This window comes from Eumetopias jubatus, unplaced genomic scaffold (assembly GCF_037043125.1).
Source record: "Eumetopias jubatus isolate StellerSeaLion01/CBP00866 unplaced genomic scaffold, mEumJub1_p1.0 scaffold_2, whole genome shotgun sequence".
Taxonomy (NCBI): domain Eukaryota; kingdom Metazoa; phylum Chordata; class Mammalia; order Carnivora; family Otariidae; genus Eumetopias; species Eumetopias jubatus.
In genome coordinates, this window is record NW_028274808.1 from 148,104,843 (window position 1) to 148,118,076 (window position 13,234).

A 13,234-nucleotide genomic window follows, 5' to 3' on the forward strand; every position below is an offset into this window, starting at 1 on the left:
ATCTTCAGGTATAGATAATAGACACAGATGAATCCAGCTGTAAAGTTAACAGAAGATAATATTTTCCCCAAAAACAGGCTGTAAAGTGTCACAAAAACCCCTGACTCTGGGTAACTGCTACTTTTTTTACTCACAGAGAATCCTTTTCTCTAAAGTCACAGATTGTCAAATAGCTTGCTCTTTGAAATCAATTCATTAGGATTGTTATCCTATAAACAAACTATAGAAATGATTCCTGAAAGTATAGTCTTTAGCAGCAATGCCCACAATAGCCAAACTATGGAAAGAGCCAAGATGTCCAACGACAGATGAATGGATAAAGAAGATGTGGTATATATATGCAATGGAATATTATGCAGCCATCAAAAGGAATGAAATCTTGCCATTTGCAATGACGTGGATGGAACTGGAGAGTACTATGCTGAGTGACATAAGTCAATCAGAGAAAGACATGTACCATATAATCTCACTGATATGAGGAATTCTTAATCTCAGGAAACAAACTGAGGGTTGCTGGAGTGGTGGGGGGTGGGAGGGATGGGGTGGCTGGGTGATAGACATTGGGGAGGGTATGTGCTATGGTGAGCGCTTTGAACTGTGCAAGACTGTTGAATCAGAGACCTGTACCTCTGAAACAAATAATACATTATATGTTAAAAAAAAAAAAGCTAGTAGGAAGGGAAAAATGAAGGGGGGAAATTGGAGGGGGAGATGAACCATGAGAGACTATGGACTCTGAGAAACAAACTGAGGGTTCTAGAGGGGAGGGCGGTAGGGGGATGGGTTAGCCTGGTGATGGATATTAAAGAGGGCATGTATTGAATGGAACAGTGGGTGTTATACGCAAACAATGAATCATGGAACACTACATCAAGAACTAATGATGTAATGTATGGTGATTAACATAACATAATAAAATTTAAAAAAAAAAGATTAAGATATCCTACTCTTGGCTAGATGACCTAAGTCACTTAACACAGAGAAGCAGTCTCTACTTCCAACCCAGGGGCAGAACTTCAGAAAAGGGGTTTGCGGGCACGACACAACTATTTTAACTTCAGTTTCCAAGAAAACAGCAGCCGGGGCCCATGTTGGAGTCCAGAACGAATGGAGACCCCTTTACAAACAGCCTCACTTTCTTTTGAGCCTACAAACCACTACTTCATTTTAATTTCTCCTAAATTCCACACTTCCCCAAATTCCTATAACAAAGCTTTCTTTTCCTTTTTTTGGTGAGGCACCCCATAGATCTTCTGGAATGTGGACTCCTTCCTTGCAATAAACCAGAAACTTGACTTTCTTGAAATACATTTTTTTACTGATGGACTTAATCTTCTTGGATGAGGAAGCCTGCCCCTTACTAAAAATTCAGGAGTGATAATTTGACATAAAAATGAACAACAAAAAAAGTTTCAAGTTCAAATACTATACAAAATTATTAAAAAAGAGAATAAGGAGTATAACATCGTCATTATAGATGATGAAAACGCACCTGAGATGTGCCACAAAAATAGATCAAAACTTGTTACTATTTTTAAACTAGCTAAATAAAAAAGATACAAAGTAGGAAAGAACAACATGATTCAGAATTAGAAAAACTCAACTGGATGGCAGGAATCCTTTTACAATGCGTATTTTTATCAAATCATCACATTGCACCCTTAAAATATCTTACAATTTTGTCAATTACCTCAATAAAGGTGGGGAAAAACTCACAAATGAGGTGAAAGATCTCAGAAGAATTAGTAATAACAAATAAATTAGGGAGTGCCTGAGTGGCTCAGTCAGTTGAGTGGCGGACTCTTGATTTTGGCTCAGGTCACGACCTCAGGTTCCTGGGATTGAGCCCCACAATGGGTTCTGTGCTCAGCATGGAGTCTGCTTGAGGATTCTCTTACTCCCTCTCCTTCTGCCCCTGTCCCCGCTTGCGTGCTCTGTCTCTCTAAAATAAATAATCTTAAAAAAAAAAAAAGAATAAACTAGAAAGGTGGGTGGGATGGGTAAAATAGGTGAAGGGAATTAAGAGGTACAAATGTCCAGTTATAAAATAAATAAGTCACAAAGATGAAAAGTACAGCATAACAAATATAGTTAGTAATACTGTTTTAATGTTATAAAAGAAAAGAAAGAATAAACTAGAAGGAACACAAAAGCTAATGCATGTAACAGATTATGATTTCCTGTAAAGAACCTGAGCCAATCCTTAGATCCTCTAGTCATTTTGGTTGTCTGATGCTCATTCTCTAGTAATTTTTCAGGAAGGTTTTATGACAACAATAGTCTCATCAAATATTGATACCATATCAGGTGTTGGTAATAATTTATATACTTTGTACATGAGAGTTGCTTTTGCTGGATATAAAATCTTTAGCCCACATTTTCCCCTTAAGTATCCTAAATATATTGTTCCACTTTCTTTTCGCAAAAAGTTTCACTGTCCAAAGTCTAGTGATATTCCAATTTTCTTGTATTTTGCAAATGTAATATATTAAAATATTAAATCGGGGTATCTGTTATACTTTTAAAACAATTCACACTATAGTCACACTAAGATGACCTCAAATTTGAGAGTACCATTGTTTTCTGTAATGATGAAAATGGAAAAATACATTTCAATTTCAGGGATATTAAAATGTAAAGAAATGTGGATTGTAGATGAAATTCAAGCTATCCATTTTCTATTGTTGTATAACAATTTGCCACAAACATAGTACTAGCTTAGCACTACAGTAGAATCTTGAAAGAATGGGACATAGACCAAGTTCCTTTCAACAATTATGTAGAAAATGTACAGAACTAGATTAAGAAGCCTGAATAATGCCAAAGGCAAGCAGCACGAAGTTTCCAGGTATTTGGAAATGTTCAATTTTGAAATGAGAATGAAGAGGCACAAAAGATAATGCAGTTTTGCCTGTACCTTCTCTGCACACTAGAGAGGAAGAAATTCCAATTTAAAAATATCGTACATTACAGAAGGTGATATAACATAAAATCCTATGGACATTTCCTCAAAGGTACAGTTTAGAATGAAAGACAAATCCTAATGTTGACTACTACTAATTCTTTTCTAGGAAAGGGGAAAGGGGAACCAATAGAAAGAATTAGGTGAGAAGTCCTTAGACAGGTGTTCTAGTACTGAATCTGACAGTGACTTGGTCTGTCTTATTTCATTATTTTTTTCAAATATGTTTGCCTTTATAAACATAAAGTAATCCTTTATTATATGCTTTCTTTTTTTTAATTTAAATTCAATTAGCCAACATATAGCACATCACTAGTTTTTGGTATAATGTTCAATGATTCATTAGTCGCGAATAACACCCAGTGCTAATCACATCCTGTGCCTCCTTAATGCCCATCACCCAGTTACCCCATCCCCCACCCACATCCCTTTCTGTAACCCTCAGTTTGTTTCCCAGAGTCAGAAGTCTCATATGGTTTGCCTCCCTCTCTGATTTCCCCCCCCTTCAGTTTTCCCTCCCTTCCCCTTTTGTCCTCTGCACTATACCTTATGTTCCACATATAAGTGAAACCCTATAATTGTCTCTCTGCTTAACTTATTTCACTTAGCATAATTCCCTCCAGTTCCAACCATGTCCATGCAAATAGTAGGTATTCATCCTTTCTGATGGCTGAGTACTATTCTATTATATATATGAACCACATCTTCTTTATCCATTCATCTGTTGAAGGACATCAGGGCTCCTTCCAGTTTGGCTATTGTGGACATCGCTGCTATGAACATTGAGGTGCATGCGCGCCTTCTTTTTACTACATCTGCATCTTTGGGGTAAATACCCAGTAGTGCAATTGCTGTGTCATCGGGTAGCTCTATTTTTAACATCCTGAGGAGTCACTTCAGCTGTCTGGAAGTTCTTTTCCCTCACCTATATAGTGGGAGCCAACAGGAGAGCAACGTCATTCATAGCTCTAAAAATCACGACTCTATTAAATTTGTGACAGTGACCGGCCTGTAGTAGACGCCCAAAATTATTTGTTAAACGTATAACGTTTTTAAAATGGAATCCCGGAAATCCTGAAAATCTGGAGCTACCTGCTACAAACTTTCGATTTTTTATTTATTAAATGAAGGGGCTTCCTCTTATTGCTACCAATCCCTTCACTTCGGCCAGTGGAACCTCTGTACTTGGCCACAAAGCCAGAGGCACCGCGTAACTTCAGTGCTTCTGTCCATTAACATCCCCCGGAACCTCGGTCGCAGCCGGGCCGTTTTCGGCACACACCTGCGTAGAGGCCTATCCCGGTCCCCCGTGGCCACACCCAAACCGGAAACCAGGACGCCCCTGGGGTTGACGGGAAAGCTCAGGCCGGCCGCATGCTCCCCGGCCCCGCCCCCTCCGGTGATGTCACCACCCGCCCCTTGACCTCACGGTCCCGCCCCCTTCCCTGCCTACCGGTAGCCTGCAGTGGCGGCGTCTCTTGGAGGGATGGAGGCATCCGAGCCGGTGGCCACACCTCAGGGGGAAGAGGCGTCCTGCTCTTCCTGGGGGGCCGGCAGGTGAGAGAACGAGTGTGAGCGCGAAGGAGCGAGGGGTGGCGGGCGGGAGCCGGGCGCCGGTTTCTGCTGCTCCCGCTCGGGCGGATAGGGAGCGCGCGCGAGGCCGCGGAGCCGGGCAGAACCAGCCCTGCGAGGCTAGGGGAGCGCGCGGGGTGGGTGTGGCGCGGTGGGCACGGACCTCTGCGGCTCCCGGCTTCTCTGAGGAGAAAGGCCACTTTTCTGTCCTTTTGCACTTTCTCAGTTTCATTTGGGGTCTGCCATCTTCTCAGTCAGTGGACGTGCCTGGGGGGAAGGGGCGCGGAGTGGAGCGGGCTCCGTCGAGTGTTCTGGCCCGGGTCGCTTGGTGTGAGCTTCCCAGCCCTGTTGCCAAACACCTTCCCTCCTTCTTTCTGTAAAATGAAAGCTAGCGCCACTGTGCGGGATCCTGCACCGAGATCCTTCTCTGAAAAGTATTACCAGAGGGAACTTGGTAATGATGAATCAGAGGCAGGCAGGACACCCTGAGGCCTCTGTTGACTACAGTTTAAAAAAAAAAATCCAGGAAAAAACCCACGAGTTACTCATTCTTATTTACCAGTTGGTGTTAAGGTTTTTCACGTATTTTGCACGCCTGCAAAATCGGGGGGGGGGGGAATGTTCGTGTGGTTCCTTTTCAGTCATCTCATAATTAATAAAGCGGTTAGTTACATACTCCCCACCACCAGAGTACAATATTCCAAAGATAGAAGTGATAGACATACGATTTTGAGCTAATCTGAGACTGTCAATAAACCTGTAGCTTTTTAGCTAGTTCAGACTGAAGGGATGTTTTCAGTACCATGATATTGCCTGCCTACACATTTACTTGGGGGATATTATGTAATACAAACAAAATCCTTATTTAAAGGATTTTTGATTGCCATATACATCTTAATACAAAAATGACTCTTGAAACATTCCAGTAAGGCAGGATTTTTTGAAAAATAAGTGCTGGTCATAACCAACAAGGCTGGTTAGAACGTAGCTGTTCTCATATTTGCTTAAGAGCTTTGCCCACTAGACTCTTGTCCTCCGTGGAAGGAAGACAGCTAGTGAAAGTACACTGGATAAGAAAATTGTGTAATAGGAAATTTTGCTTATTTTCATATTAAATTACTGTGCCAAAACAGGGCATATTGTGTATGTGTGTATCTCTATTAGACAGGTGATCTCAACTACAGCTGTCTCCTGGTTTGCTCTCATAATTGCAATCAAATATTTCTAATAGTTGGCCATGTATCACTTAGCTAGAAGCTGATAACATTTTGATTAACTCTATTTACAGATCTTTTGGCTCATATCAATACCAGGCTTAGAAAATTGAATTCCAAAACCTAAATTTCGTGCTTTCACATTATTTTTAGAATCCTATAATTGATCATTAGAGCTTCCCAGAACCTGGAATGGATTATACTTTTGCCAAGATGATATTGATCTTAGCTGTCACTCTGTCTCAGGCCAAAGTGCCCCACCTCTGCCTGGGAACCCTTTCTGTTTCCCAGTGTTTATCCTATTTTCATTTTCATTTCATTTTTGTATGCCATGCTGTGAAAAAATTGAGCTATGGTAAATGATACATCACTATAAGTATATTTTATCATGCTAATATGCTGCTTTTTTAAAAACTTTAATTTCCTTAAGTAATCTCTACACCCATCATGGGGCTCAAATTCATAACCCTGAGATCAAGAGTCGAACGATCTACCAACTGAACCAGCCTGGCATCCCCCCCGCCTTTTTTTTTAATTTTTAAAATTCATCCAACAGATACTTGAGTGCTTTCTTTATTATGCCTACAGTGAGAGGCAGTAGAGCATGGTGATCAAGAGCTAGACTGCTTAGGTTCAGATTCTGGCTCTACCATTTACCTACTCTAGAACCTTGGGCAGGTTATTTAAATTAACTTCTGTGAGCCTATTTTTTTCCCTCTGTTCAGTGGAGTTGGTAATAGTGCCTGTCTCATTAGGTTGTAAGGGTTAACAGAGTTAGTACATCTAAAGCACTTAAAACAATGTGTGACACAGTGTTTGCTCTTAAATTATTAATGGGTATTTGGAGTTCTTAGCAGATCATGTGTTCTCTTGGAGAAGGCAGACAATAAACAATTAGTGGTAAGTACTTTGAAGAAAATACAGCAGTTAATGAGTTAAGGAGTAACCTAAGAAGAGACATTTCATTGAAAGGCTGATCTAGAGTGGTCTGTGTAATATTGTGAGGCAGTATTTTAATTGAGACTTAAATGATAAGAGTCAGCTATTCAGAGATCTAAAGGAGGAACATTTCCAAGCAGAGGGAATAGCAAGTGTAAAAACTGAAGTGATAGCATGCTTGGCTTTTTGAGGAACAGCAACTAGGCCAGTGTGGCTGAAGATGGTAAGAGGGAAAGTAGTGGGAGTTGTGATTGAAGAGGTAGTTGGGAGATAGAACACCTACGCCCTTTTGAGCATGGTAAGGTGTTTAAATTTTTTTTAAAGATTTTATTTATTTGAGAGAGTTGGGGGGAGGGGCAAATGGAGAGGGAGAAGCAGACTCCCTGCTGAGCTGGGAGCCCGCTCCTGGGAGCCTGCTCCCTGAGATCATGACCTGAGCCAAAAATGCAGATGCTTAACCAACTGAGCCACCCAGGCGCCCCAGGTGTTTAAATTTTATTCAAAGAGTAAAGGAAATTTACTGAAGGATAGTTCTAAGTTGAAGAATAATGTCTGACTGCATTCTAAAAAATTTAGGCTGTAAAATAGAAAATAAACTGAAGGGGGAGGGCAATAGTAGCACCAGAGAGACTAGTTAGGAGGGCTTTGAAATAGTTCAGATGAAATATGATAATGATTTGACCTGAGGCTGTACTAGCACACAGATGGAGAAAATCAGGGAACGAGCTAAGAAGATCTCTAGATTCTGGGCCTGAGCAAGTGAGTAAATGGTGGTACCAGTGAGTTGGTAAAGACTGGGAAAGAATAGAGTTAAGCGGAGAAAATTGAATTCTGTTTTGGGCTTGTTATGTTCATGAAACCAATTAAACATCAGAAAAGAGAGATTGTTCTAGCAGATGTGGAAAATCTGGATGTCAGAAGAGAGATCAAACATAGAGAAATAAGTTTAGATATCATCAGTATATGGTAAATCCATATGTGTGTTAGATTAGAGAAAGTATGTATATTAGAGAAGGTGTATGGGGCACTCCAACAAAATTGCTGAAATACAGATCCATCAGAATATATGTAAAACAACATCTGATAACACCTAAGAATAAAACTGTAGGCTGTAATCTTACAATACACACAGAGTAGGCAGTCAGTGAATTTAATTTTGACCTATTTTTAAAATGGAAATAAAGGGGTGGAAAATAAAATACATATCTGGTTTGTAAAATCCCCTTTAGTAACTGCCATGTATAATTGAATATTAGATTATAGAATGTGAATATTGAATACCATACTGAATATTAGATTATAGAATATGAACATTGAATAACCATACTTGCCCTTATAAGTTGTGTTTGTTTTTTTCCAGTACAAATACAAATTTGCCCATTGTATCAGCAGAATCTGTGGAGATTGATGATGCATTATACAGGTGAGAATCTTATGGAAACTGAAATTTACTTTACTCATTTATTGTTCTAAAGTAATGGAATACTGTATTTGAAAATACCATTAGGCCTATGCAGAGTTTTGTAAATACATCCTAAAAGTTCCTCTGAGGTTAAAATTGGAGTTTTCTCTGATTTTTTTTTTTTTCTGTAATCTGAAAGCTTGAGTAATATTTAAATCTCAGTTGCTTTAGGTTTAGGTGATATGGCTAAGAATGATTTTGTTACCCACTATAAAATATTCCTCTTGTTTTTGGACAGGAGTACGTGCTTATGTTCTTTTTTTTTTTTTTTTAATGAAGTTGGTTTTTTTTTTTTAGATTTATTTTTATTTATTTATCTGAGAGAGAGAGAATGGGAGATAGAGAGCACGAGAGGGAAGAGGGTCAGAGAGAGAAGCAGACTCCCTGCCAAGCAGGGAGCCCGATGTGAGACTCGATCCCGGGACTCCAGGATCATGACCTGAGCCGAAGGCAGTCGCTTAACCAACTGAGCCACCAGGCGCCCCCATGTTTATGTTCTTGATAGTGCAGGAGTCTCATGAAAAACAGTCCATTTCGCTTCAGTTATACGGTAACATCTAGAGAATATATTTACTTCAGTGTAATCTCATTAACAACATTGCATGTTTGCACTATAAAGACAACAAGGAAGTATTATGTGGTTGAAGATGATTTGAATGGAATTTAGTGAGTTTCTTTTTTTTACTGTACCTTTTCATGAAATCAAAATATTTTTATTAGAATTAAAGAGAAATTAAAAATATATATATTGCTAGCACCTTTTTTTTTTAAGTTATTGATTTATTTGTTTAAGTAACCTCTACATCCAACATGGGATTTGAACTCAGGACCCCAAGATCGAGAGTCGCATGTTCTTCCCAACTGAACCAGCCAGGTGCCCCTATATTGCTATCACTTCTAAGACTTTTTTTTTAATACTTCAAGTTGTTTGTATGGAAGATAGTGTAATCTCAGTTTTAAAGTTTTTAGATTTCCTCTTTATATAATTATGAAAAATAGATTTTATGTAGATAGAATTTGGAATAATGGGCTGTTTATTTTGAATTCTTCTTTATATTTTGTGTGGGATGCAGAGTCAATCTTGAGCATTTTAGGAAGAGCTGAATCAACCTAGTAGGTTGATTTCAATTACTGTTTTGTGCTATACACTTGGAAAAAGAGATAAAAGACTAAACTTAATTTTGCTTTGTGAAAATTGTTTTACCATATGGTTTCCTGATTATAAATATACTTTAGAAATCACCTTAAGTTTGGACTCTTAATCTATAATTATGGTGTTCTTAACGTCCTTTTGAGCATATTCTTGGGATAACAAATGGCAGCTACTTGGAGTAGCATTGGCTAATTTTATTCATTGTTTAGTTACAATCCTTATGAAACTTTTTTATATCCCTCCAACCCTGTAATGACTGATTAATGATCATAATTTTCAGTAAACCAGAGATTAAATTTTCCATTTGCAGTGTTGCATAAGTAGGGCTGCAGTTTGCTTGAGTGAAAAATATAGAATATAGTAGTTTATATACAATCAGGTATTGCTGGATCATAAAGTAGTTCTATTTTTAATTTTTGGGGGGAACCTCCATACTGTTTTCCATAGCAGCTAGACCATTTTACATTCTTACCAACAGTACACAAGGATTCCATTTTCTCCACAGTCTTACCTTTTTATTTTCTGGCATTTTGTTTTTTATAATGGCCATCCAAAGTGGTGTGAGGTGATATCTCATTGTGGTTTTGCATTTCCTTGACAATTAGTGATGTAGAGCATCTTTTCATACCTGTTGGCCATTTGTGTCTTTGGAGAAATGTCTTTTCTAGTCCTTGCTCATTTTTCAATCATATTCCTGGTGGGGGGGGGGGGTTGCTATTGAGTTGTAGTTCCATATATAATTCAAATATTAACCTCTTATCAGATACATGGTTTGCAAAAATTCTCTTCCATTTTCACTTCATTGACTGTCTCCTTTGCTGCAAGTTTGAGGTGGTCCCACTTGTCTACTTTTGCTTTTATCGCCTGTGCTTTTGGTATCATATCCAGGAAATTCTTGCCAAGACCAATGTTAAGAAACTTTTCCCCTATGTTTTCTTCATAAGTTTTATAGTTTGGGGTATTAAATTTAAGTCTTTAATCCATTTTGAGTTGATTTTGTATGTGGTTTAAGGTGAAGGTCCAATTTCATCTTTTACATGCAGAAATCCAGTTTTACCATGTATTAGCCATGTATTAGCCCCAACTTTCCTTTTCCTCTAACTACACTGGCCATACTAGACTACTTTCTTACCAAACACAGTTTATGCTTTTACACTTCATTGTCTTTTCCTTGGTTGCCTTTTCATGCCTTAACAGCACTCAACACCATTGGATCCCTTTTCCTGCCTCCCTCTTCCCCATTCCCAAGCTTAATTAAATGCTACCAAATCTACTCAGTAACCTAAGCTAGAAACCTTGGTATCATCTTAGATTATTCCCTATCTGTCATCCTCCAAATTCACTTTTTTAAAAATCCTTTTAGTTCTTTCTAAAAAAATGTTAATTCCAACTCTTTCGTTCTCTCTCCCTGCATTCAGCATCTCTCAGTTGAACTATTATAATAGTCACTTATGTGATCTCTTTAGACCTGTTGAATTTCTAATCCACCTTCCATACTTTATTCAAAGTGATATTTTTCAAATTTACTTCAAAGCCCCGGCTTCTCTGTTTAAAATACTTGTATGGTTCCCTCTCAGTGGCTGAGAGGATAAATTTTGGTATGAGATCTGAATTTGAATTATCCTTCATCATTTTAGAGTGTGTGATCTTAAGTTACTTAACCTCTTAAGTCTAATTTTTCTTTCATTCATTTTTTTCATAAAAGTTCATCCATTCAACAAATAAGGAGAAAAATGTATACAAATTGCAATTAATCATGAAGAATAGTGCCTAAGAGCTCAATAATTTCTAGTTACTATTTATTGTTTACCGTGAGTTATGGCCATATCTTTCTTTTTAGTGTCCATGTCACTCCTTACTACTTTACCCTTTAACATCCTGTTCTTTAGCTTTGTCAAACTGTATGTATACATTGTCATAGTCTAAGTTTTATATTACCCTACTTTTAAAACTTAAAAGCTAACCTATTATTGTTTAGTGGATGCTGACCGAAGATGTTAAACTTCAGGGTCAGAGACAAAGGACTTCATTACTTACAGTACAGAAATTAGTATGCCTATCAGGATGGTGGCGGTTCCCCTTGCTCCCAAGTCCCATAGGGGCAATGCCATGGGCCCAGATGGATTCTTTGTAGGTAATGCGTTTACATCACAGCTGAAATACACTGCATTTGGGGGACCCACCATTTATGTCAAACAGTAAGCAAGCCTGCTCTTTGTCTTGGAGAAAGACTGACCTCATCCCTCAATTTTATGTGCTGCAAACATGACCCTAAGAAAAGGCCCAAGTAAAGAACAGTCAGGTCTTTGCCTGCTGGGCATATCTAGAGAAACGTGGAATGTGAACGACCCAGGAAGGAGTGTCTTCCAAAGTAAACACATGTTTTTTTCACTGTTATTGAGGTGTAACTGATATAGAGTAAACTGTACATATTTAAAGTATACAATTTGATGTGTTTTGACATAATGTATATATTATGAAATCACCATAGTAATATAGGTAATGAATATATCCATCACACCCGGACATTTTCTTTGTGCCCCTTTGTAATCCTCCTCCCTTCTCTCTCCATCTGTCTACCATTTCCCCAGGCAACCACTGATCAGCTTTTTGTCACTGTAGAGTACTTTGCATTTTCTAGAATTTTATTTAAATGGAATTGTACAGTATGTATATATTTTGCGGGGAGAGGGCCTGGCTTCTTTCACTAAGCATAATGATTTTGAAAGTTATCTGTACTGTCTTACCAGTAATCTGTTCCTTTTTATTGCTGAGTTGTATTCTAGCATATGGATATACAATTTATTTAACCATTTTAAAAAATTTTTTTATTTAAGTTCAGTTTAACATATACTGTATTATTAGTTTCAGAGGTAGAATTCAGTGATTCATCAGTTGCATACAACACCCAATGTTCATTATTTCACGTGCCCTCCTTAATATCCATCACCCAGTTACCCCATCCCCCTACCCATCTCCCCTCCATCAATCCTCAGTTTGTTCCTTATAGTTAAGAGTCTCTTATGGTTTGCCTCCCTCTCTGTTTTTCTTATTTTTCCTTCCCTTAACTGTTGATAAGCATTTGGGTTGTTTCCAGGTTTGCGTTATTACAAGTAAGGCTGCTATGAGAATTTATATACAAGTTTTAGGGTTGACATGTTTTCATTCACTCTTTGATAAACACCTCGAAGTAAATGTCTGGGTTGTATGGTAAGTGTATTTTTTTAACTTTTTAAGAAATGCCAAGCTGTTTTCCAAAGCGGTTGTACAATTTTACATTTCTACCAGTAGTGTATGAGAGTTTGAGTTACCCCACATGTTTACTCACCACCTGAAATGGTCAGGTCTTTTTTAATTTTAGGCATTCTAGTATGTGTATAGTAGTATTACATTGTGGTTTTAATTTGTATTTCCATAATGACTAACGATCGTGGGCATTTTTTCATGAGCCTCTTTGCTACCTATCTTTAGGGAAATATCTATAAATCTTTCGCTTCTCTTTTTTTTTATTAGCTTGTCTTTTTTTTTTAAAGATTTTATTTATTTATTTGACAGAGACATAACAAGAGAGGGAACACAAGCAGGAGGAGTGGGAGAGGGAGAAGCAGGCTTCCTGCTGAGCAGGAAGCCCGAGGTAGGGCTCAATCCCAGGACCCTGGGATCATGACCTGAGCGGAAGGCAGACGCTTAACGACTAAGCCACCCAGGCGCCCCTAGCTTGTCTATCTTAATGAGTTCTTTATATACTATATATATCATGTCCTTTGTTATATATATGGTTGCAAATATTTTCTCCTAGTTTGTGGCTTGTCTTTTACTTTTCATAACAATGTCTTCGGCAGAGCAAAATTTTTAATTCTGATCAGACAATTGATGTATTTTTGGTCCTGTTTTTTAAATATTTGCAAAACTCAAGGATACTTAAGATTTTC

General features: G+C 38.2%; 1 protein-coding gene and 1 pseudogene across 1 annotated transcript in view; one reads left to right on the forward strand and one right to left on the reverse strand.

Moving 5' to 3' along the window:
- Positions 1-165: 165 nt before the first annotated feature.
- LOC114206864 (small nucleolar RNA U3) lies at positions 166-251 on the reverse strand (annotated as a pseudogene).
- Positions 252-4,417: 4,166 nt separating this feature from the next.
- The window catches only part of UBA6 (ubiquitin like modifier activating enzyme 6), an 89,685-nt gene continuing 80,868 nt past the window's right edge, over positions 4,418-13,234 (forward strand). The window contains exons 1-2 of the mRNA XM_028100728.2: positions 4,418-4,519; positions 8,048-8,110. Of these exons, the coding sequence (XP_027956529.1) occupies positions 4,449-4,519; positions 8,048-8,110 (134 nt within the window). The 5' untranslated portion in view covers positions 4,418-4,448. The remainder of the gene's footprint in view (positions 4,520-8,047; positions 8,111-13,234) is intronic.